The sequence below is a fragment of the Poecilia reticulata genome, linkage group LG3 (genome assembly GCF_000633615.1).
Source record: "Poecilia reticulata strain Guanapo linkage group LG3, Guppy_female_1.0+MT, whole genome shotgun sequence".
Lineage (NCBI taxonomy): Eukaryota > Metazoa > Chordata > Actinopteri > Cyprinodontiformes > Poeciliidae > Poecilia > Poecilia reticulata.
In genome coordinates this window covers 22497155-22522574 of record NC_024333.1, presented here as the reverse complement: position 1 = coordinate 22522574, position 25420 = coordinate 22497155, and the positions used below count along the sequence as shown (strand labels likewise).

The following is a 25420-nucleotide window of genomic DNA, read 5'->3' as shown; positions in this document are numbered from 1 at the left end:
TGCACAATGTAGTGATTTGATCTCATGAGCAGCTGTTGAAATTAGAATTTTTATGTTTATCATTTAGTGAAATGTCATCAGAAACTGCTGTAAAGAGTTCTGTATGTCTGTGTAATTTGTTAGCAATGTAATAGGATGTCAAGTTTAGTTCAAAAGAAGCAAAAGTACACAACACAGTGAGTGACGGGAACTCCAAATGTATACAGGCTAGACCTGTAATATATTTAAATATTTACTTCTCTATTCCCAAAGCTACTAATTTGGGTGCAATAGAAATACAATGAGAAATGTTTTTGTATTTAAAATTTCTGCCAGTAAAGTTAGAAGTCTGAAATTGAAACCAATTTAATAACAGGGTCAACCTTCTCCAGTTAGCTACTGGAGAAAAATGCAGTGAAGAAAGAACCACTTAGATTTTTGACATGATGAGTTCATGCACTAACATGCTAAGAGTGATCTAATGTCTTAGACCCACAGTGTCACAGAGTGTGTGCATATTTTTCCCGAGGAAACAGCAGACATCATTAGATCGCCTACCCCTGCTGAGGAATACTGCTCTCATTCTTTCCACTGCAGGGGTGATTATTCAGAGTTTTGACATGCAGGAGTTAGGTTTGAGAAGAAAGACTTTCACATGGTAAGCATATGGTTATAATCTTTGGAAATACCCAATTCTATCCCTTTCCCATAGAAAATTAGTATTTTTCTGTTTGAACTTTTAACAAGAGGAAATTATCTCTAAACAACTTGATCTATTAATCACTTTTTAGAAAGTGGCTGATATTGTTGTTAATGGATCATCAATAGAATGAAGAAACAATAGAGATATAAAAATCATAATTTTTTATTACAGGATTACAACAAAATATGTAGTTTTTGCATAGTGAAAATCAACCCATGTCTGAGGGGATCCAATGGCAAGTTAATGGATTTACAACTATTCTGGCAATCCATGGATTGCCAGAATAGTTGTAAACACAGAGATCAAGGTGATTTATTGGCTTTTGTGAACACCGTGCTGGATAATAGGCTTTTAACGGATTTCTTTCTGCATTCTAAAACATTTTCATCCAGTTAGATGAGCTTTTGCAAGATGGAGACCTCGTCTGCGTCTATGTTTGAGTCAGAATATGACAGTAATGATCCATGAGCCATAACGGATACCGAGTGTCATCATGGTCAGTCTTCACAACTATTATTGCTTTCTCCACTTGTTTGTCACACGTAAACATAAATTTAGACTGCTCTAGCTTCTACCACTGGAACATTAGCCATACAAATTGACTGCTTCATAGTACGCATTTTGTGACTTATGCAAATCTGGTGGTTAATCTCACGCTACCTCTAATCATGTGCAATTATGTTGAAACTAGCTAGTTTGACTGGACTAACACTGATATTTCTGCATGGCGATCATTCTTTGCAGTCATAACAGATGATGTGGTTGTTTGCAGCCGTCTGTAGGATATATAATTGGTGCCTCAACATAAAATCTGTCTATTGCAGCTTGCCTTTGTCTTCTTCATGAACCGTTTCTGTGCATTTGCTTTTCCTGCTGCGTAATTATCCAAAAGGTTAGTAGAGTTCTAAAAATATAGTTCAGGGATTTTCTGCAGCTGTACAGAAGACAAGTAAAACCTACAAATGTGAATTAAAATTGCATATAAAAAAAAAAAAAATCACTGTGCTTCATGTGTGTTTTTTCTTGTTTGGCTATACAGTACACCAGTTTAGGACATCTCTGAAACATGTACATGGAAAGCTGAATAAGGTTTTGTATTTGAACAAAATAAGCACAGAAAAGAAGTGTTTGTGCCATTAGTTTTTTCAAAGGGTGAACTATATAAGCAGATTGATTTTTTTGTGATAGCTTGGCCAACTTCCTTAAACTGCATATCTTTATGAGGCAATAAAACAAAAGGCAGAATGGCAATTAGTCTAATAGGGGTATTAGTTGATGTTTTTCAAAGGCCATTAAAGTAACCTAAGAGTCATCTGAGAGTCATTTTCTCATTAGTCAAATAAGAATTTCTTCACATTAAGATTCCACAGTAAACCCCTTAACAGGTTTATGTATAAAAAGGGCTATATGCTGATTCGTTAACACATTTGAAAGGCCAAAAATGTTTACATAAGTTTTCACCTGTTTCCTTTTTTTTTAATGAAAATTGTTCAAATGTGTGAGCCAAATACATCTGTATGCATCCGTAGCCTTTGTTCTACAGACAAAAACTCAACTGTTCTTTGTTTAGAATTAATGTTGCAAGTTTAATTAAATTGGGCTTTTCTAAGAGTCGTCAATTTTGCTAACAAAAGTGTGCAATTTTACAAAAGCGAGACTGATCAATCAACGACAAACTGTTCCTCTGTTTCTTTGTGCTGCAACTTGTCCGCTCATTTTTAAAAAGATTTGTTAAGAGAAGATAATGAAGCCACCAGCACATCCACAAGGCAACTCTGAAACAAATTAAATCCAAAATATGATTTCTCTAAAATTCAATTTCACATGTTCAGCATTTCTATTATGCTCTTATTGTACCATTTCCAGTAATAGAGCATTTAAAACTAATTATAACAAATACTCTCTTTTCTTTTAAATTGCCTCTCAGATTATGAAAGCAGGGTTAAAATTGGCAAATGGAACATGAGTGAGTATGTTACATAAGCCTTACATAAACCACTGTCTGCAATGTGTATCAGGGTGATTGACGATGTGCAGAAATTCCACATTTCTCATTCCTCCTTCTGTCAGTATCCGACCTCAATAACATGAAAAACTAAAACAACACCGCCTGACGTGATTCGATCACTTGGGCTTTGTCTCAGTATCACTGCAGCTCACAGGTTTCTGTAGATTTCTAATTATGGGTTTAATCTAAAGTACTGAGATGTGTTAGAAAGTTCTGACAGCTTCTGGCAGGGTTCCTCCTGATGTGCGTTGCCTTTTCAGGTTGCCTGCAGACAGAGTCAGCCACAGTGTGCTGTACTTTTAGCAATTTAAACTAACTTGAAGCATCATTTCTGGGTTTGACTTGTTTTCAGGAGATTGCATTAACAGCATTTTGATATCGCACCATTTTTTTTATACAGAAAATGGCTCAGTAAAAATTGCCTGTTTGGATAGAAATAATGACTTGGTCATTAATTCTCTGCTTTTCTTAAAATTTAGCACGCCTCTTGGTAAGAAATGAGAATAATGTCAAGCTCAAAGGGGCATGAAGAGGCCTAACAAGCGCCTGCCTCTTGACATTATGCTGCAGAAGAAATTTAATATGGTGTCAGACTAAAAAAAGGAATATAGAAAATGAAGTCACAGCATGGCTTTAGGGTGGAATGCTATTTTGATTGGAAGTATTTGGCTATATGCACCCAAAACTAAAAGTATGCAAATTTACATATAAATAATTTTCACTCCTACTCGCATAGGAGTCATGGGATAACATCTTATTGTGGCAAAAGAACAATAAATTTTCACAGGTGCTCTACTGATGTCAGAATGTGGGATGAAATGTGCATTTAAAAGCTGCCATGCATACTGTAAATGTACTAATTAGGGAATAAAATGCCCTCAACTTCCATTTAAATTGACCATACTTAGATTTAATCCCAGTTTGCAAAACGTCTCTCAAACTGAACTTGACTTAGAGTGATTCAGCAGCTTGGCTAAGAGTGCTTCAGTTGATTGTTGGCAAAGGGATATTTTCAGATTTTGGCACCAGTTGATACTAGGGCAGCACTGAATTGCATTATGTTAGTGGAACTCTGTAAATTGACATTTGCTGTGTGTGCATTAGAGCCCAAATGCAGACTGGGACTCAGGAGGAAGGTAAATAAGGTAAACAACCTGTCTTGGTGAGACTGGGAATCCAGAAAATTTCAGCCCAAAAGTGCATTACATACAAGATAGAAAGAAAATAGAAGACTTCTAATAGCACTTAATGCAGATAATAAACATAAAGAGGTATTTGAGAAAAGAACAATTCTGAGAAGAAAATGACTATAGCAATGCAGATGTGTCAGAACTAGAGACAGGTTTGTCGTAAGAGAAGACAAAAGAAAGTGTAACATTACCAAATATAAAATGCAAACAAAAGCCTAGGACAAAAAACTAATATTAGCTTTAAAAATCTAAGACAAACCTCATTGTGCAAAACATTTGTAAGCCGAGTTCCCAAAGCAAAACATGTTCTTCACTAAATTAAATTACTGAAAAACATTTTAGGAGAACATTTTTTTTAAACCTTGCAGGTATCGAGAAGGTTAAAGTCCAGCCAGGAAGTCTTAAGCTTTCAGTATTTAAACATGTATTGAAACATGGTGAATGATATGGGAAGACAGATGGAGCAAATACAATGAAATGCTGCATGAAAACCGATTAGAATCTGCAGTTTTGGGTTTTAATCTGTTAAAACATGTGAAAGTCCTTTTCCTTCCACTTTAGAACTATGCAGAACTTTGGTTTAGGCTATCAAATATAAATGTAATAAAAAAGACAGAAGTTTGTGGTTTAAACCTTTTCTGAATTAAACTCGCAGTAACTGGGGCACAAAACTTACGAAGGCAATTGAAAAACAATGCAGTCTGTCATTATGTTTGTGAACTCAGAATGAGTTTACCCCATGCAGAAACAATTAGACCAGGTCTAACAACATAATATGCCACCTTTTCATGACTAAGTACTCGGAGAACAAGGAAACCACTTGAGTAAATTAGCAGCCTTGGAGTTTGTAAACTGCATTTGAAGAGAAACTAAACCTGGTATGATGACCAAGAAGTGTTTAAGCAGGAAGCAGGGAAGTTTGAGGCTACATTTTAAACTCATCCACTGGATGCTTTACAGTTGTGGCAAAAAAATTTACTGAAATATAGTTTTTTAACTTGGCAGGACTTTAAGATATACAAAAGCAGAATATATACTATTTTTACATAGATAAAGCCAACACTGACATACAGTTAATCACCTGAAATGTCAGGTTTTTGTCTTGCGATAAATTATTTCATTTTTTTATCCTTATTTGTACAAGTTGTCCCATTGAAATACAAGCTCTCCTTGCAGAGATCTGTTTTGATAAAAAAAAAAAAAGAATCTGTCCAAGAATGTTTCCACCCTTACAGGGCATATGTTCTGCATAAATAAAAGGGAAATAAAATCTATGAAAGGGAAAAATTGTGAAAGATACAAACGTGGCTGCATAAGTATGCACGCTTACGACTGCAGTAATGCAGCCAAGATGGCTGTTGATGCATATTTTCCACATTGCAGGGATCATACTGGAAGAACTTTACTGCCAGATAGTACTGTGCGAACAACATGGCTTTGATTTTACAGTTGTAACCTGTATTTGGAATACAGTGATTATTGAGCTTAATGGATTGTCCAGAAGGCAGAAGCTTATAATGTAAGCCGGCCCCATTCTCTTTTTAGCATCAATAAAATAATAAATAATGTATCATCAACAAAATAATCTCTATGCCAGAAACTGGGAAATTTGTTGGATTGCTATTGACTAAGGTCTTTAATTGCCATCATATCTAGCTGTATAAATACTGTATGTGCCATATTCAAATTCATCTCCACCTAAATTAGCATATGTGTGATACCATAAACTCAATTACATTTTTTACAGCTGTAAATTCTGGGAACTTACAGTTCCCTGCCAGGAGTTCCCTAACATTTGCTTATTTGCATCCTTTAGTTAAAGGCACAATTTGAAGAGAGGCTACAATGTTCAAAGGAATCAAAACGGCTTCTCTTAATTTAATAAGGCAGGCTGGCTGACCATTCAGTCAACATGGGATACGGCACATTTAATCCCGACTGAGGGATGAAACTCAGATGTGAAGGAGGAACAGTGAGAAACCAGGGCAAGATTACACACAAACAGAAAACCAGCGCGCATGAAAACAACTGTAGCAACAACAGAGAGAAAGACTGTTAAAAACCAAACAGCTATAAAGGATAAAAAGGTAATTCTATTCTAATGAAATAATTACAATAATTCTAATGCCATAATAGTTCACTTAAATGAGCTGAAGATGAGACAAAAACTGAAAGAAAACTTGTGCCAAGCTGATTAAAATCCATTGGCGTAGTGAGAACAGGTTGCAGGCTGAACTTGAACGTATCTGATCATTATTTGGGGTTGTGCTCAGTAGTTGAGGAGAGGAAGACATAGATGGTAAAAATGTTTCTTTAACCTTGATGAAAAATGTAAAGAGGACAAGAAAATGTGGTACATGATTTTTTTCTTTTTACTTGAGTTTGCAGAGGTGAAACTGAAGCTGATGAAATATGTAAACTTTGAACTGTGCCATCTCCTTTGAAAAAGGATGTTTTACTTTGCTAAAGGTGGTAAAAAATGAAGCATCGGTGCTAGTTTTCATTGCACTTTGACATTTTGTACATCTCTTGTCCTTGAAGCTTTTGCAAGTCATTTCACACAAAAAACATCTGAGCTGTTAAGGAGAATTTGATGGAAATCTGGTCCAGACCTTTCCTGCAGCTACTGCTTACAATATGTGCTCCCAGCAGGAAATGTTCAGCTAAAGAGGGTTTAGTGGAGCATCTGCTGAAAGTATAGCAAGCAGGATGATGGCCTTGATGCAGGAAGTGGAAACCACAGTATTTTCACCCCAACATATCAAAAGTAAAAGATGAAGTTTGTCAATGGCTGGATTTGTGGTAACATCACCACATGCATTTCAGCATATCTAGTTTATTAAATGTAATACATATTTCAGCAGACAAACGGTACATAGTAGTAACTCCATAGCTTGCATACATGCATGTTAAAATGATGCCGTAATTGATGGCATTGTTGTATCTCTGTCCGAAAAAGTTTAAAGGTTGCCAGGCAAAATATGTCTAGAAGAAAACTGAAATGAATGTGCCTGACATTTATACTCTCATGTCTCCCTAATCTGCAGAAAAAAATGTGACCTTCAGGGAACGCATCAGTGTCCAGCAACAAAATATGACAGTTTTACTGGAATGTTTCACCAGCTCAAAGATAGTAATGCTTGAATAAGATCTAATTAGTTAGGAGAGATAATAAGTTCCAGCTGAAGGTGGTTGGGGTTTTAAACTTTGTAGCTGGTTGTATGGCGATCTGCCACTGGATTTCACATCAGCCATAGTGTTCATGGTGATGTTTGATGCAATGATTCGAGTCATTTCTATATTCTATGTAAAGTCTACTACAAAAGTGTGTTTTTTTTAACTCCAAGAAATAATATCTAGTGGGGTTGTTTTAGAGTTATTTTGGTTCATTCAGAGATCATAATCTGCCATGCATTACACATGAGATTTGAACATTTCTGTGATTATCTCCATGATTCATCAAATACTTGCAACAAAAGAAAATAAATAGGTAGAGTTGTGTGAATAAAATGGAAGCAGAAAGAGAGGAAATTACAACCCATAAGAACAACATGTCCTCCATGTTCTCTGTCTGAAGATGATACATTTGGCTCCGGTTACTGTATTTGTCTTCTTCCTGGACAGAAAATCACTGGAGAAGTTACTTGCTCACTGTATGTATTTTTACAGATGTGACTTTTCAACACAGTGAACGGCAAGAGAAAACATGTAAATAAGCACAACTCACACTTTTCTTGATGGAGTGCTGTCCAGCGGCTACGGCCAATCTCATTCATATCAAGAAGTGAGCGAAGGAACTTGTGTTTCCTGAGCAACTACAATTATTTGTCATCACAACATGAACTGATAACATCAAACATGCTTTTTTAACTTAATTTACCAGTGTTTCCATGATGTCGGAATTGCAAGACATTGTTAAACAGGTTAGGCCTACTCAAATCCCTTCAGGCAAATATGGAGTAGCATTTGAGGGACATGCAAACCATTTCACAATTACTGCACATATAAAGTAGCAAATGTATGCTGAACTGGTCTGTTTGAAGCTTTTGTGCAGTGCTGCCAACATATCCTGCCCCTCTCAGCCCCTACAGATAGAAATAATTGAAAATCTCCCAAGAAATTGTTTTTGGCTGCGCCTCTTACAACTCTCTTAACTTTGAGTCCTGACGTCACAGCTTGCTTTAAATTATATCCAGATACAGCGCTGCAAGAGGCTCTCCAAAAACCATGTGGCAGAGTGGTACAGAGCCATAAACCAAATAAATTATAGCATTCACTCTGAATACAGGGTGGTGCCGATGACATCATCCATAACGTAAAGTTTTAAGACTCTGTGGCAACTGAGGCTTACACAGAGAGAGGTTCCAATATTTGTTCTTATCCTTTTTCATTATCAGCGGCTTGTACGAGTCAGTGAATCTATTGTATTTCCTGACAGACTGCAGGGACAAGAGAATTTAGATAGGACAGTAGAGAAAGCGAGAGAGATACAAAGTTGGAGATGCATTGACTTGTCTCTTACAGGCCTCAAACGATGCATCTGTGTGAAAAAAAAGTTTTGTGTCGGTGCTATAAAATGGACATTCTGCTTTGGAAACATGACAACATCACGCAGGAAGCATAACATTCATTCTCTTGGCTGCTAAAATAGGCTTAAATGGCTGCAGAATATCTGTACACTGTTTAATTTATATACTAGAATCATGTAACGGGCAGAGCATTTTCATTTTGGGCTTATTTTTCTGACAGCAATGGGTGGACATGTTAGATCGTCAGCAGTCTGTTAAGGTCCACAGCTGGGCATGCAGAGCACGTACAGCTCTAATCCACGGACATTCTCAGCTAACTGAAAGAACATTTTGACAGAGTACTTCCTCTGCAGCAAAATCACTTGCTGCAAGGCTCAGTGGCTCCAGCAAAACTGTTGCAGTATAACAAGATACTGCATGCTCTAATATGACATTCAGAAAGTCTCTTGTATTTATTTATTTTTTTGTTCTTGTGTTATCAAAAGGTCAAAACAGTTTTCATGCAGTGCATACATTTAGGTTGTCAAAGCTAGCAGCATCCAATAATTTCTCTGGATCATGACTCAGATTATTATTATTTTTTTTGATGAAATTTGATTTAAATAACTTTTTTGCAGAGAACATGCAGGTCAAGAGTTTACCCTCTTCAACACCTCTGTTTCAGAGCTGCTGTGTGGTATAATGTGAAGCATAAATAATACATGGATTTCGTGTGTTTGACATTTTCATTTCTTACAATTTGAATAATTGCTGTTTGTGTTATGTTTACCCTCGCCTAATTTATTCCATTTCAATTCATTTGTTTCTACTCTCCTTTCCTTTCAGTATTAGTTCCTGCTCCAGTAATCCAAGCTCGGAGTGTGCCCGCTCGCTCTAATGAAGTTATTTCTTTTCAGCCAGAGACAATGGCCCAAGAACAAATCAATTTTTTCTGCACACTCAATGTCCATGTCATTACAAAACACATCTCAGAATGGCTGGTAATTCTGTTTATTTTGGGGTAAAATTCTCAGGCAAATGTTTCTGCTGCTCTGAGCCTCATGGAGGAACAGAGCATGAGTGGCAATCAGGATCCTGTTTTTATCACTTTCTGTCTAATAATTATTAGTTCTGTTTATGCCGGCAATGTTTAATGACTTGCTTTGCCCATTTTAGAGGCCTTTGTTTTTGGTTATAATTTGGTCTCTGTCAATTATTTGACCATGATTCAGATGTTGATGAAAGCTGGGAATAGGTTTTGCTTTCATTTTCTTCACTAGGAGTTTTGATGTACATCACCTCACAAATGTATTCACACATCTTTAACTTTTTCATATTTTGTCAGATCACGATTAAATACTTCAAAGTATTTCATTTGGACTTAATCCAAATGAAATGAAATGCAACAAAACACAATGCAAATGCAAAATCTTGATAGTATGCATTCATCTAATGCACTGAAATAAAAACCAGTGCAGCCAATTTACTTTAGAGTTCACCTAAAGTCCAGATTTAAATCTAATCAGGAAGCTGTAAAAATTGATATCCCCAAATGCTCCTTGAAAAGGCCTGAGCTAATTTATTAACGGGTTAATGTTTTAGTTTTTAAATGTAAAACGCTTATAAATATCCTTTCCGACAAAAGACTTTAAGCAATAACTGCACTAAAAGACTGTGATAGGAAATATTTGTTATTTATAGTTTTCAACACTGCACTTACTTTATTTTTTGATTTTGTTTTGCCCACATGAAATCATTGTTGATGTTTATGGTTAAATTACACAAAATGTTAAGTTCAAGGGATGTTAAAACTTTTGTCCTGTTCGGTGGAGCATCTTAAATTAGATGAAATCCTTTTGTGCTGAAATTGACAAAACTCAACATGCACACACACACACACACGCACGCACACACACACACACACACACACACACACACACACACACACGCACACACACACATCTCATCTTCAATATTCTGCTTTGACTCTAGATCTGGGATTTCTTTTACCATAAACCAGACTTGCTGCCTCTGAAATACTTCATGAATAAAATAATGAAGGAGTTTATCTTTAGTGCCAGTCACAGTCCCTTTTCTTGATGTTATTTATTTGGATGGGTACCAGATTTTTCAAAAACCAATGAGAACAGCTTTTGTGTGAAAGTTTATGAAAGCTGAATCTGTTTCGAATAATGATCTTCTTTCCTGCAGATATGGGCAGCTGTGGCTGTTTTGTGGCATCACTCATAGCTTTAGACTTTCCTTGTTAAAAAAATGGTGGTTCTGACTAATACACAGCAACATGTACTGGCACTATGTCCACACACGTGTGGAGTGACTGATCTCTGAGTAACTGGGAATACTTCACCTCTTGTGAACTTGTCTTTTATGACAAAACCAGTTGGAAAGGACAGGAGGAATTGTATAATTTTCTCTTTGGAGACTAATAATTCAGATGATCCCAACATTTTCTGGAGAAATTAGACTTTCTGTTTGCAGCAGTTTCTTTCCAGATGCCGTATAAAACTTTCAGATGCCATATAAAACTTAAAGCAAACTTTCTGATGCCAAAAATATTCATCCATCCATTCATGAGAATCTTGGGTAGGTTGCAAGTACATCAAGGAACACAAACAACCATGAAAACACAAACTAAGACTGTGCAATTTAGAGAGACCAATTAACTTAGTCAGTTTTGGACAGTGAGAGAAACATTGTTTCTCAATAAAATTTGCTTGCAATAATAAGGAAATATACAATAAATAAAAATAACAAGGACAGAAGATTTATCTGGAATTATATTCTGAACAAAATATATCTTAAAACCTTACATACAGAAGGCTGCCATTACTCCTGAACTATTACTAGAAAGTTTTTCTAGTAATCTAGATTACTAGATCTATTACTAGACATAATAATAGATCTATTACATCTATTCAGATCTAGTAATAGATACATACAATATATTGTATGCATTGTATTAGAAATACAATACACACAATAATGTATTGTATTAATGTTAATTGTATACATTCCATTACAATAGCTATATTAACTGAGTCTGTAGTAATTTTTATTCAATGAAAAGCAGATTTAGTCGTAACAATAAATCCTGCAGTTGCTTTATCTAGGAGAGATAATGTCCAAATCCATAAAACCGAAGATGAAGCAGCCAATATAATAAAAACATGTTCAAAACTGGTCAACTAAAACAAAACAGTCGCAAAGAGAAATATCACATGAAAATGTGTACGTTTAGATTTCAATTTTGCATTTGAATTTAGCACATAAGTTGCATTAACAGTTTGGGAAGACTGTGTGGACGAACAGCATGGATCTACATGCATTATTTTCTGTTTTGCAGCTGGCTTGTATTTTTTGGCATGTTAAGGCAGAAACTGCTTTAACAAATCTGACAGGCAGTGTCTCGTTCCGGTGACATAAAACTCTGTGCTTTAACAACTGTGAAATCTTTTTCTTCACTGTTGAAGGATCTTCCCTCTGCCGCCGCACCAAATGAATATTCCACCAGCAGAGACTAATTTTCCAAGTCAAGAAAAAACATTTAAAACTATTTAGAAGTGATCATTTCTGTCTTAATTACAAATATTTAAATATTTTTACATTTCTAATTACATCCTAAAGCCTTTGCTTCATTGAAGCTGCAGTTTTATCTAGATCTGGCAGTGAGCCGTTTTTCCTATCGTGTATAGTATCTAATGGAAAAACCATACCGAAATTAACCATGGAGAAAAAAGATTAGGAGGGAAAGTTATCTTTCGATAGGTGCAGCGGTGCACAACAAAACTGTGTAATAAGTTCAATAAGACCAACACACAAGTAAAAGAGCTAGAAAATAAATATGATTCCTACCAAAGCCATAGATTAAGAGATTTTGCACGTTGGCAGCAGTCAGAACAGTTTTCTGTCAGAGACATAATGGTTCTTGAGATCTGTCCAGCAGTGACTTCAGATCTTTAACTGCACATATCCTCCTACACTGGAAAAAAAAAAAACTCTGTAAATTTACTGTAAAAAAAATGTGAAATACCAACATTTTCTAACCGTGATATCTGAAACATTATATTACCGTAGAAAATATATGGAATTACAGTAAGTCAACACTGCAAAAAAAATCTGTAGTTAATCTGCAGTTAATAAAACCATGATTTATGTCAGAAAATTGTGAAATACACCCGTTTATGATACATTTCTCTTTAGTTTGTAAGTTTAGGTTTATATAGAAATACGAAAAATCCACATGAGTAAGTCTACCTCTAAACAAGATTTTAATACCTAAATTCAAATTGCATTGGGATGCCAGGATATGATCAGGCTATTCAGGCTCAAAAATAATTTATTGTGTCTGAATTTTAATTAAATCTGCATGGGGAAATAGAGTAAAATGGATAGATTAGAGGGCAATTAATTTATTTGATAAGGCCCGATGGATTGGAGAGCCTTTTGGATATCTGAAATCAGGATTTTGTATTTGCCCAGTTTATCTGTCGGATGTTACCGTTTTTTGATTACATAAAAGATAAAAGCGTAAAAAAACAAAACAAACAAAAAAAAAAGAATAAAACGTAAGAAACATGTACTTTTCTCCTGAGCATAGATTCATTTAGATTTGAATCAGGTTTCTTTGTTATGCTATCAGATGTTGGGAGGCAGTGAGTTCTACACAGCCCATCTTCCTATGCCATCTAAACACAAGGTAGATGCACAGTGGTGTAATAGCCTTATGAAAATGAAGAGAACACACAGATTTGCAAAGAATAAATCCCCTCAAAATGTGAAATGTATCATAAATGGGCCTATTTTTTCTTTTTCCATTTCAAACCCACATTCATCAACAGAAGAATCATAATCCTAAAGTCATAATAATGTTTATGTGCATCAAGCCTGGCGTCATTTGGTCCCATTCAGTTCATAATGACTTTGGGGGATTTGAGGTATATGAACTTGGGAAGCATAAACAATTCACTTTTTTGTTTATGGCAATGTAAATTATAAAAACAAACCCCACAAGAAAGTTTATCCTGCAGAGCTCTGGTCCTATGTAGTGCTGATGAAAACATGCTCAAGAACCCAGCTGGCTATTGTGGTTTTTAAGGAAATTCATACAAGTGTGTAACAGCTATTTTACACCAACTGGTCAAGTATGCATATATGCAGTGATGCTACTTAGATGCATCTGCAACCTGCTAGGTGGCATGGAAAAACAAAAAAAAGTTTTCACGATTCTTATTTCTAACTTTTAACTCAAATATTTTTGTTAGGAACCTTTGCAGTGCCAGCAAAGATTTGGAAATGTATGTCCTTTTATTGGGTTACAGACAAGGATAAACACAGTTAAGCTCAAATTCTCAAAAGCAAGACATACATCACATTGAAAAATATAATAAAATGGAACTTGAGGGAGATGTTTTATTTGTTTCTGGGCAGTGGAAAAGTACCACTTGAGCACATGATGACATACCAAGCAAGCTGGCACAAAGATACATGTCTGTAATCCATCCTGCTTAGTGGTGCAGAGCCTCTGGTTCTCTGTGTTATATGTTGTTATAGTTGACTACTGAGTTTTACGTTGCTCGGCAAGTTTCTTCTGCCAAGTTTCTTTCAGATTTGAAGAGGCAGCTCACTAAACAGACAAAATAGATTTGAACTTTTGAAATGTTTGACATAACCTCATAGCCTAGGAGCCAGATTTGTTTGATTACTTCTACTGCATTCTTTTTAAACACAAGACCATTTAAAGTAATCCTGAAACTCTTTCCTGCATTTGGAATCCAAGTCTTGGCAGAAATACATTATCTTTACAAGGAAGGAAGAGTAAATATTGTAAATGAAAGAAGTTTGAGTTTAATTTTTTTTTATTCAGGTTTTACAGTTCTGTTGCATCCGCAAAAAAATGTATTCTAGTGAAATTGTGTGTGACGCACCAAATAATTTTAAAGTAGCAGAAAATAAATTATGCTTAAGAATAATATTTTCAAAATGATCTGAAAAGTACAGTGTAAGGTTCAGGGGTGCAGTCAATACCTTTTATCTTCAGAATGGCCAGGGCAGCAAAAATACACGCCAAAAAGAAAACTCCCCACAGCATCCAAAGTTAGAGTTCTGAAATTTTTATATGCTTAAAACTATGCACACTTCCATATATATGGAGTGAGATGAGCCCAACCATTTGATTTTGTTCTGTTTCAGTGTCTATTCATGCTAATGTGATTATTATTAATGCTTAAACCTGAATACGTTAGAATAGCATCTGATATAAAGCCAACATCTCATAAGGATAATGTTTTATTTAAATTTTTCACAGTGAAGTGTTTAACCTGACCTTATTCTGACAAATAGGGGTCAAAATGTGGTGGTGTTCGATAAGAATAGTTGACTCAGTTCTTTGAAGCTCATCACATTTTGCTAGTGGTTAGCTGAAGAGACCTCAGCGATGTAGATCATTTGGTTTGTGTTTATCTCATGAATTGCAAATGTATTTATTACTAAAAATAATTATAATAAGTATGAAAACTTTTTTTCAAGTTCATTTTATCCCTGTAAAAGCCAGTCCAGGGCAAGCCTTGATGAGGTGTTGGTGTACAAATGGGGCTACAAAGTACCGATGGTACAGCATTGCTATACTGAATAATTAGTTGCTTCTAAAATAAGAATTTCCATAATGTATATCTGAAGTGCCTTGTTGCTGAAATGTGCTATTCAAATAAATGAATAACAGCACAAACATTATTTTATGCAGACACTATAACACTTAAATCAGTTGCGAAACTCGCAATGATCATTCCAAGTTTTCAGAATAAATACTCACAAAGTGAACAAAAAAAAGGACGGAGAAAATTACAAAAAAGAAACTAATAAAAAAGCCCTTAACTTTGTCTAGCTGTAAAGACTGCATGTTTTCCACTGTGCCCTGAGCTGCACTGTGTGGGAGTCAGCAGCAGCAAAGGCTGCAGAGCTTTGGGAAATGCCTGCTCCACATTGGTTAAAATATGGGTAAAAACACAGAAAACCACAGTGCAGTGCTGTGTTGCAGATTAAACAGTGACAGAGTCTGGAAAATTAATTTCAAGAGGTTTGACAAATGTGGGGCTGTGGACACACTTCATTTCATCAACACACAAATAGAGACCCACATTCTAACATTAGGAATAAGGAAAAATCAAAAATACCAAACACAAAACTAGATTCAAGTCTTGCGTTTTTTTATACATTTTCTCTCAGAATGTGGGCTACAGGCTAAAAGATCCCTCCAAAACATCCACTGAACGATGATTTGTGAGCAACACTGAGTGATCGATGCAAACAATAGGAGTAGGCAGATGGACACTTTTGTGAATGTGTTTGCTGAAAACGAGGAGCTTAGTCAGAGTCGGCTACACACCGGATTTCAAAGAGAAGAATGAGGTTAGAGTTGGTTTAACTGAGACATGATGCATTGAACCATTGAGAATCATTTTGGCAGTGTGTTGGAAGAGCTGATATGAACCATAGAATCGCTTGGACATATGCAGAAATGAGTCACCACCATATTGCACTCAGGATTGTGTGTAAATCATGCTCCGTGATAACGACAAGCGTGGAAATCTCTAAACCTACGCCATGTCCAGAAAGGCAAATCCAAAGCCGACTCTTTTTTTCCCCCCTTTTTCTTATCAGGGCTTTACTTTGAAAACTTCCCCAGCCCCTTCTTCTTTTGTGTGGTTAATAAAGCAAATCCAAAGCACCACGCTTTAGTGACAGTGAAGGTGAAGCGGCAACTAAAATTGATTTTAAAATAAATGTCAATATTATAAAGTGGAATTCAGGCTGTACGCAATCAGACATGACTGCAACATGGAAACTTGGCTTAGTACCAACCTCCTAACTGATTTTGCATCATGTGAGGAGTGAATGACTGCAACCAATCTGACAAAATGTTAAAGAATAAGACCAGTAAAAATATCTGTATTCATGTTTTAGCATCTATTTTGCCTTTCTTTTTAGGATTTAGTTTTTTTCTTTCTTTAGCATGGTTGCACATTCAGTGGCAATTTCCTGGTATAACTATGTGGCTCAATATCCATTATGGTTCAAAATAGGTGGGAAACATGCACACTTGCCTGTTCCAGCTGATTCTGGACTTTCGGCTCTCCAAAATAAATATGACTTTGCTTCTCATTTTCCCATAACAGATTTTTTAAAATTAGTTAATGTAAATATAACTTTTCAAACAAAGTCAAGTCAAGCTAATGTGTATAGCACATTTCAGCAACAAGGCAGTTCAAAGCGCTTTGCATCACAAAAATATCACACAATCATCACTCATGAAATAAGCAGTAAACAGTTCATTTTTATCAAAGGCCATAATCAAAATCACCAAGCAAATACACATCAAATGTGTTGGTCAATGTTTCACTTAACACTAATCATAGGCAACTCTAAACAGGTGGGTTCTAAGCCTCGATTTAAAGGAGCTCAGATCTTCATCTGTTCTGCGGTTTTCTGGAAATTCGATTCAGATTTGTTGAAAAACTGAATGCTGTATCTCCATGTTTGGTTCTGGTTCCGATTTGGTAACTTCAACATTAATCAACATATTTGATGTGTATTTGCTTGATAATTTTGATGATTCTATACCAATAAACGTGACTTGACTATTATGCAAATTTTACTTTTTGGATATTTTTTCATTTCATTTGTGTGTCTGTTGCTTCTTGAAACAGTCCAAGTGCTTAAAAACAAACAAACCCAGAAACGTTTTGGCAAAAACTTAGCATTTTCTTAGTGTGTGGAAAACAAGCCGTTCCAAAAACCTCCTGATTACTCAGTCACAATTAGGGTTTCAGGGTAACAGCTCTGAACCCTGTTACCCTAGCAACCACTGCCAAGTCCCGACCCTCACCTAGCAACCCAAACAGAGCTCGAGCAAATCTAGTCAGCTGGTTTTACTGCTAAGTGTATATAGCTGCTAGAAAAGACAAGTGTTTTGTTTTTGATTTACTAATAAGAAACTACTTGTTGTAATCTTGTTGTTTGTGCTTCTGCTTCTGGGTCTGACTAAGGGTCAAAGATACAGTTATACAACTGCACATCTGTTTTTTTTTTTTCATATGTGTAAAGTGTGAGTGTAAACTTTTAGTTGGAGGAGAGTGTTATTTAGCTCTGAACCAGGAACATTTTTATGCTCTTATAATCTCTGTTGAAAATAAACATTTTACCAAAATAAGGATTCTTTCATTCATTTTTCATACGCGCTTCGTTTTCCTCAGGGGCTTTGAGTGGATTGGGATAATGGTTGAATGTTTGGGGTTTTGTATTAAGAGGATTTAATTTTAAATTCTTGTTTCATTTTAGCACAGAGGCCCCAGTTTGGTCCCATCGATCAAACGCTGAAGTACGGCTCAGCAGCTGTTTATTATTATTATTTTTTTTGTGTACCATAGCTACAAGGCAAGCATTATGCAGATGTGCTTTCTAAATTTGTCGTCAAGTAAAATAAAAAAGAAATAGGACTGCAAATGAGGCGTTTCGGGGAGGTTAGGAGCAACAACTTCTGTGTGAAGGAAATCATTTTGTTTTAGGAAGGACTTTGTAACTTTGCTTTCAACTATACTAGTATAAGTAAACCTCTGAATGAATGTATGGAAACACTGTAACAAACTAAAAATAAAATTTCAATTTCAGAAAATCAATTCTATATCATAATCAGATTTCTTTAAATGTATATAGAAATATTGGAAATAGGCGACTTTGTAGTATAAAACTGTATTCCAATGTTTCTGACGAGTGAGCAGAGCTGATTTTTTTTGTGTGTGTACCTCATGTGCTCTGAATGATCGCTCTTGAAGACCTGGATACTGCTTATTCCACCTACACACAAATAGAAATATTTGTTTAAACAAGTAACAGCTAAAGTAGTCTGGAACATCTGACAAACACATTTCCCAGAGTTTTATGCGTTTTCCGTCCTGACCTTGTTGCTTATTTTTATGCGTTTTTACAAAGGTTATGCTTCTTCAATTATCACCTTATTTGTTTTCTTGATATGTTCAGTGTATGACCTTCAGAATGTTGCTGCTAAGCTGTTTTAATAGCTGCAGGGCCAATTCATTCATATGCTGCTCATAGGACAGTTCACTGTTTATTCTGCACATTACTAAGGGGCCATTGTTCCATCTTTAGATTTGAGTCGGCTCCAGGGCAGTTATCTCCCCAAAAACATCAATACTGACATCCATTCTTTTCACCTAAGAGGGTAGAAATAAAAGTGTGTGTCAAGTAGTTGACCACATGCATCGTGATTCCCCTGTTGAAACCAAGACTTTCCATCTCAAAGAGGCAAAAATATTTGAAAGTCAAACAAAAGCCATGGCAGTTTAAAATTCGTCTCAGCAATGAAGTACAAACACAAAGGAACTAATCTTTCATCGGAGGTCCAATACAGAACACCTGATCAATAACATTGCTCCGCTTTGGAAAAGCTCTCTGAATTTCTCATCCTTGGAGTCAGTGTGATTCCTGTAAACTTTCATGATGAGTGGATGCAGTGTGAACTGTCAAGTTGGTACTTTACACTGTGCACATTTCTGTCTTCCTTTCTCTTTTCCTTCTTTCTTTCTTTTTTTTTTTTTGTAACTCGGAGAGGTTATTTTCTATGCTTAGCTCCTTAAACGTGTTCTGCTCTGACAGGGATTACTTCACTCCATCTTTTTGTCAGGTTGTGGCCTCAATGAGCAGAACTCCTGAGCTTTAATAGGTTATGAACAGCCATGCGAGGGTCAAGGGGGCAACATGTGTTAGAGCCTGCAGAAACTATTATGTTCTGTGGATCATGTTTTCAGACAACTTACTGCATTCACATTTCCAACACAGAGACAGCAGATTTATAAGGAGTCTTAATGCTAAGCAGCGCTAATTGTTCAGTACAGAATAACTACTTTATTTTTACACACAATATAAAGAACTCATAATAGATTAATTGTTCTCTCCTCAATAATTTAGTAACCTCACAAATTAACTAGATGGACATCAATCTGGCTTTTCTAGACCAATACTGACTTGTGATATCAATGTTGCTTTGCAGCAAGAGGGTTCACTCAGGGTTAGGGAAATGTTGCTCATTTTGATCTCCAATTGGCAAAATTACTCAATGTATTCTTGGAAATAATTACCAAAACTATTAAGATATACCAGATGTAGCCACTTGCTAATTTTAACTTGTAGTCACAGGTGTGGAAAAAACAGAAAGAAAAAAAACACGCCTCTGGATACAGTTAACTTCTGTGCAGCTACTGTTAATGGAATAAAGACGGCAGTTGGTGCTAAAAGCTCTAAGATTAACCATGGTTGGCCTTTAATGAAGCTTGAGCCTTTTTTGCTGTTCTTTGGTGGTATGAGTGTGTAATTACACAAGAACACTTAAAAGCCTTTGGAGCAGGTCAGAGACGTTGGGAGTCTGTGCCATGTACTAAAACTTAACTGTTGCACTTATAAGAGGTTAATTCAAGAGGCTACGCTTGCGGGTTGCGCTGCTGATTGAGAATAATCCGTAAATTAAAACTAAAAGGTCATTTAAATTGTTTCTTCTTACTCACAATTCCAGCCCAAAAGTAGTTCATTTTCATATTAACCCATTTTACAGCTTAAAGGTTATCCAGTCTTTACTTAAGACCAGAGTCTTCATGCTTTCAGGTACATTTGGGCTTCTATTAAAAAGCAGCAGTCAGCCATTGTAATCCTTTGATTTGAGCTATTAGTCCATGTGTATGTCGTTTTAAAACATCCACTTCACAGTGGCGCAATAAAGTTGTTGACTGCATCTTGTAACTTTGCCACATGGTCAGTCCTTCTAGTGTGAGAGAATGCTTTCCACATGCTGTAAGCAGTTTGTGTGGTAGTTGGCAAGAGCTGAAACAATGCGGTAATCTGTGGATCACGCTGCTACATGAATGGTGGCTGAAGTTCTGTTTAGCATCCTGGCTGTGTGTGAGTGCCAGACCACAGGAATGAGATTCTCCCTGCTGCTGTCTGCCTGTGAATTAAAGTTTCATTATTTATAAAATATCGCAAAGCTGGCACTTTTCATGGACTTTTAATGCAACTTTTAAAGCAACTTTGCAATAAAAGTGTCATTATTTACCGAATGACACTTCATGACAACTGTCATAGACATTCATAAAGATTCCTTCGTGTTTATTACAGGTGTTATGTCATGTTTATGAGAATATCATGTCAGTCTTATGCACACTTCATCAAATAAAGTGTTATCAAGAACATTAATTGTAAAAGGAAAACATACAAAGTCAATAAATATTTAATGGGATGATTATTGGCAACCTTGCTGTCAGTACGTATTTACTAAACATACTGTTTTTACCAACAGGATAGCACTTAGTCTTGTAAGTGAAGTATTTAATAAGATTGGAGCATCTTTTTAGGACAATCTCTCTAAATAAGTAGTGTCCAAATATTTTTGCAGAGGGACCAAAAATGTCAAGTTGAAAGTACTCCAGAGGCCACAAACTTTTTTGTAATTTTCTAATTGTAATTGTGAAAAATATTTTCTTTGCCTGCTAGATAAACAATAAACGAATCACTATATTTTATTGAAATAACACGGTGATCAGATTTCTGCAGTCAAAAGGATAAGTAAATCATTGTAGATTTAAAACAGAAAAAGGGTCTTGCAGATTTGCCAAACTAAATTTAGGCTGTTCTTGAACGTAGGACCCTCCCAGAATCGTTGCAATATTTGAACACCCCTGCTCTAGGTGGTCCGTCTTAAGATTGTTTTGCAGACTTGTTGATCCCAAGAGGCTTTGCAGTAGTTTTGGAACGATGAGTTTAATATGTTTACTTTTGAATCTCTTTTACCATCTTGCTTACTGTGGGTGGTGGTAAAATAAACTTAGGTCCTCATCCAACTCAGTGGCTTGTGGTTAAAACAAATAGTCTTATGTGTTATGTTGCATTTCTACTAAAAGAAAATAGACACCAATAGTTCCTGGGAACTCTGATAAATGTCAATTTAAAAAAAAACAAAAAAAACTTTATTTTCCTGTCATTGCTATGATTGCAGTAGAAGATGATTATAGGTTTCATCCACAGGTGTACCAATAATTGGTATAATTGGTGCTGGCACTTTGTGTTCTTGAGACAGTATGCTTCTTTTGTACAAACACTATCACTGTAATTTTAGTTAATTATGATGTAAAATTGAGGAAACAAAATTACTTTTGCTGGAAAATTTAACTTTTAAGATGGTACTTTGAGGGGCAACCCAAGACTCACTTCTGCCTGTTTCATTTAAAATAATGACTGAAATCATTACTCCTGAATTGAACATAAGTAGATATTCTAACAAGGTTTTAGTTTAGCTCCCCCATCTCCCACAAATACATCTGTTTTTAATATGACAAACGTTTTCTAAACCTACTGCTCAGGGTCTTGATCTGGAATAAATTAGTAGTCTGTCCAGGAACAAACTGTTCCTGGACAGTGGATTTTCCAAATAGCTAGCTTCAGTTTTAATCCTTTTGACCTCTCAAAATTGTCAAAATCAGAGTGAAAATGGTTTATTTAATTAATTGATGTGCTTTTATTTGATAAGTTTCTGAAAGGTTCAGAATTTTGTCTTAGCTTAAGAAAAATCCAACAAAATCACGTATTTGTTTTAAAAGGTATGCAAATCCTCAGCTAACCATATACCCTGGGAACATTAGAGCTCTAAGAATGTTCAAGGAGTGATTTATGATTTTGTCTGCAGTTTCATCTTTACTGGATGTGGAAAGTGCCATGGGAAAACAGTCAAATCATATATTTGAATAATTTTCTACACCTAGGCATTTGGCCATTGGACATTAAACTTTAACATGTGCTGCAAGCCCTCAGGGTTTTCTCAGAGTTTAGACACTGTGCCCACACTTTATTGAACTCATTTTTATTGAGAGGTGACTACATAATTTTATTCCGAGCTCCTAATTTATTTATTTTTATTTTCTTAAATGTGGCTTAATGCAACCATTTTACGTTTCTGTGGAGTGGTTTATTGAGACGGTGGTTTTTGGTTTTGCTCCAAGACCTTTTTTCTCTTTTAAGAGCTAATTTTCTCACATGGCTTACAACGTAGCACCTTTTCAACCCTTGCTGTAAACACGTTCTTATTCAAAGATCCATTTGGTGGCACACAGCACAGTTAAAGGATGTGGTCCATGATTTCCAAAGCAACCAAAGAGAAGACCATATGACGTAATTACTGTGGTTTGGGTGACTAAAAACAAAGGTTTTCCAATTCTCCTCTCCAACAAAGCGCTAGAAGAGGTGCTGCATATGTAATTTTTTCCATTTGTCACTGAAACACTGAATGAACCCAGATTTTCAAATGAAGCTTTGCCTTTCAGACGTTTTATGTGTACATGTGGTTACAGATGAGCGTATCAAAGATACATTTAAGGAAAATGATCCAATAAACGAACACTGCTGTACAAAAAAAATCAGAATAATAGAGGATAGTGAGGGTCAGCCAGTTGCCTTTTTGTTCCATATCACAGTAAATCTCCACAAAGCTGGCAAAAACAGGTCAAATTCTCTTTCGTGTATAGCATCTATTAAATCCAGATTTAGTCTCAAATTTGTGAAAACCCTAGGATATCAAATATGTTGTCTGAAGCAAAGTTTCCCAATTCCCCCGATACAAACATTGGCCAAGTGCACTGAACCAAAGAGTGCTCTAGAAATATGATGTCATAAATAAACCAAACCAAAACATAGTTTAGCTTATAGCTCATAGGGTTTAAACTATCAGCTAAAACATAATTTGTGATTATTTCCAGCAAAACAGGCTTTAAAGGTTCTTTATTTTTATCTGGTTAAAGCTTTTTTTGTGGATTATATTTGTAAGACTAAGTCTTCAATTTACAGCACTTTGGATTCATACCCCTTGAGTTTTTTCACACAAATTCAATGTAGCACACATTCACATGTGAAGTAGTTAGACCTTTATTTACACCTAATATTTTGTATTTAGGATGTAAAAATCCAAAACCAAATTTTAATTTGACCCCTTTTATTGACACCCCTAAATAGAATCTAATTCAGCAGCAGTAAGTAGTCTTTTTTTTTTATCTTAGTACAAATGTGTTCTGTTACGATGATTGTTAAAGAACATTAAAGAATCGTGAGGAAATCATGAGCATCATGAGGACCAATGAAAGTAGTGAACTGGTCAGAAATAAACTTATGAAGTTTATGTACAGTTGGGTTATAAAACTGTCGTGATTTTAGGTAAATGTCTGACCCACATGCAAGATACACTCAGGAGACAATAAAAAGTTAAAGATTTACTTACAAAAAAAATTAGTGGTCTTGGGGAACATGTGGAGAAGATGAAAGTTTGCCAGCCAGAATTTAGAAATGATGGTTCTATGTGGGGGTTGAAGCCTGGAGAGCGCTGGGTGAACCGGAGCAGGTTGATTGGTGGAGGGCAGAAATTTGGAGCTGGTGGATGGTGAGAATGTAGTAGAGCAGACAGGCTGTTAGGAGGAGAAGGAACCATGTGATGCAAGTTGGATAATACACCCAGAATCTCAGAGAGAGTCTAAGCACATCAGTCCAGGTAACTCCACAAAAGAACAGATCCTGGGAGCTGATGGAGGTTATCTAGAGCAAACACTTCACACAACTGAGTACAAGGAAATCTCAAAGAGAACTGCGAGGTAGCTAGAGCTTTACAGCATTGGTTTAATTCTCAGGCATTGAGAGGAGAACTGATCACCAGCTCCACTTAACCTCTGGTTGATGAGCCTGATGATTTGCAGGTGTGTAGCAGCACACCTGCAGCACCATGCTGCACTGCCCCCTCTGGTGAAACTGAAAAGTCAGAGGTGAGGAAGAAACCCACCACACAGACACAACACCCTGGATTCCTGACAGTAACATCACTTCCCAAGCTTTGCTAATCTCACAGAGCACAGTCCAACGCAAGAGGGGCGGCAACAAAAAAGTGGTTATTTAAAAAGAAAAAGTAATGCAGCAAACATGAAAGATGGTGCTCTGGTTCGATTAATTGGGTTTATGTCCCATATTCAAAATGTTCCACATGGTACAAAGCTAACAACACACACTGAACACTTAAAACTAACAATCCCAGTACAATAAACATATTGGTGGCAGCATCATAGTGCAGGAATGCTTTGTTCAACAGAGACAGGAAGCCCAGACAGAATGGGAGGATGAATGGAACTAAATACAGAGCAATACTGAAACAAAATCTGTTAGAGGCTGCACAGCACTTGAGATAATGGATAAAGTTTCCCCTTACAGCAGGAGAATGACTCTAAACATACAAACAGAGCTGCAATTGAATGATCACATTACACCAATGTGTTACAATGACTAAGCTTGTCAGTACTTAAATCCAGTTAAGAATCTTTTTGATGTTTACTTGTGTTCTTCATCTAATCAGGCTGAGCATGAACTAATTTGCAAAGACTGGCAACAAAGTTAAGACGTGCAGAACAGGTAGAGACATAACAGCAAAATACTTTTAGCTGTAATTGGAGGACAAAGCGATTCCACAAGGTAATAACTCAGAGCTAAATAGGAGGCAGTTTAAACTTCGTAGATCTTAATTACTTAACATTTTTAAACCATGTATCTTTTTCCTCCCGCTTTACAGTTCAGCACCATTTTGTGTTGCGTCGGTCACACAAGATCCCAACATAACGCACTGACATTTGTGGCACTCTGTGCATTTCATTAGTCTCATAACTCTTATGACTTACTGAACGCATAATTCTATTTCACTGTAAGAAAAAAAAGCATGCAGCTGGTGCTCATGATTTGTTTTTCTAGCAGACAGTTTAGCCTGATTAGGCCGACGTTTTTCAGTCCTCCACCTGCAGAATGTGCTCTAATGAATTTCACTCACTTTGAAGTGAGAAGAGTTTCATTTTTTGCCTCACATGTGACAAGCCTCGTCTTCATTTCAGTCTGAAACTTGGTATGGATCACTAGGAAACACCAAGACGGTGAT

The 25420-nt window shown here is 36.1% G+C and overlaps 1 protein-coding gene across 1 annotated transcript in view; it reads right to left on the bottom strand.

Annotated features, from left to right (window-relative positions):
- bbox1 (butyrobetaine (gamma), 2-oxoglutarate dioxygenase (gamma-butyrobetaine hydroxylase) 1) overlaps window positions 1-23777 on the bottom strand; it is a 57773-nt gene extending 33996 nt beyond the window's left edge. Inside the window, exon 1 of the mRNA XM_008405679.2 lies at window positions 23735-23777. Coding sequence (XP_008403901.1) covers window positions 23735-23762 — 28 coding nt within the window. The 5' untranslated portion in view covers window positions 23763-23777. The remainder of the gene's footprint in view (window positions 1-23734) is intronic.
- Between the last annotated feature and the right edge of the window lie 1643 nt (window positions 23778-25420).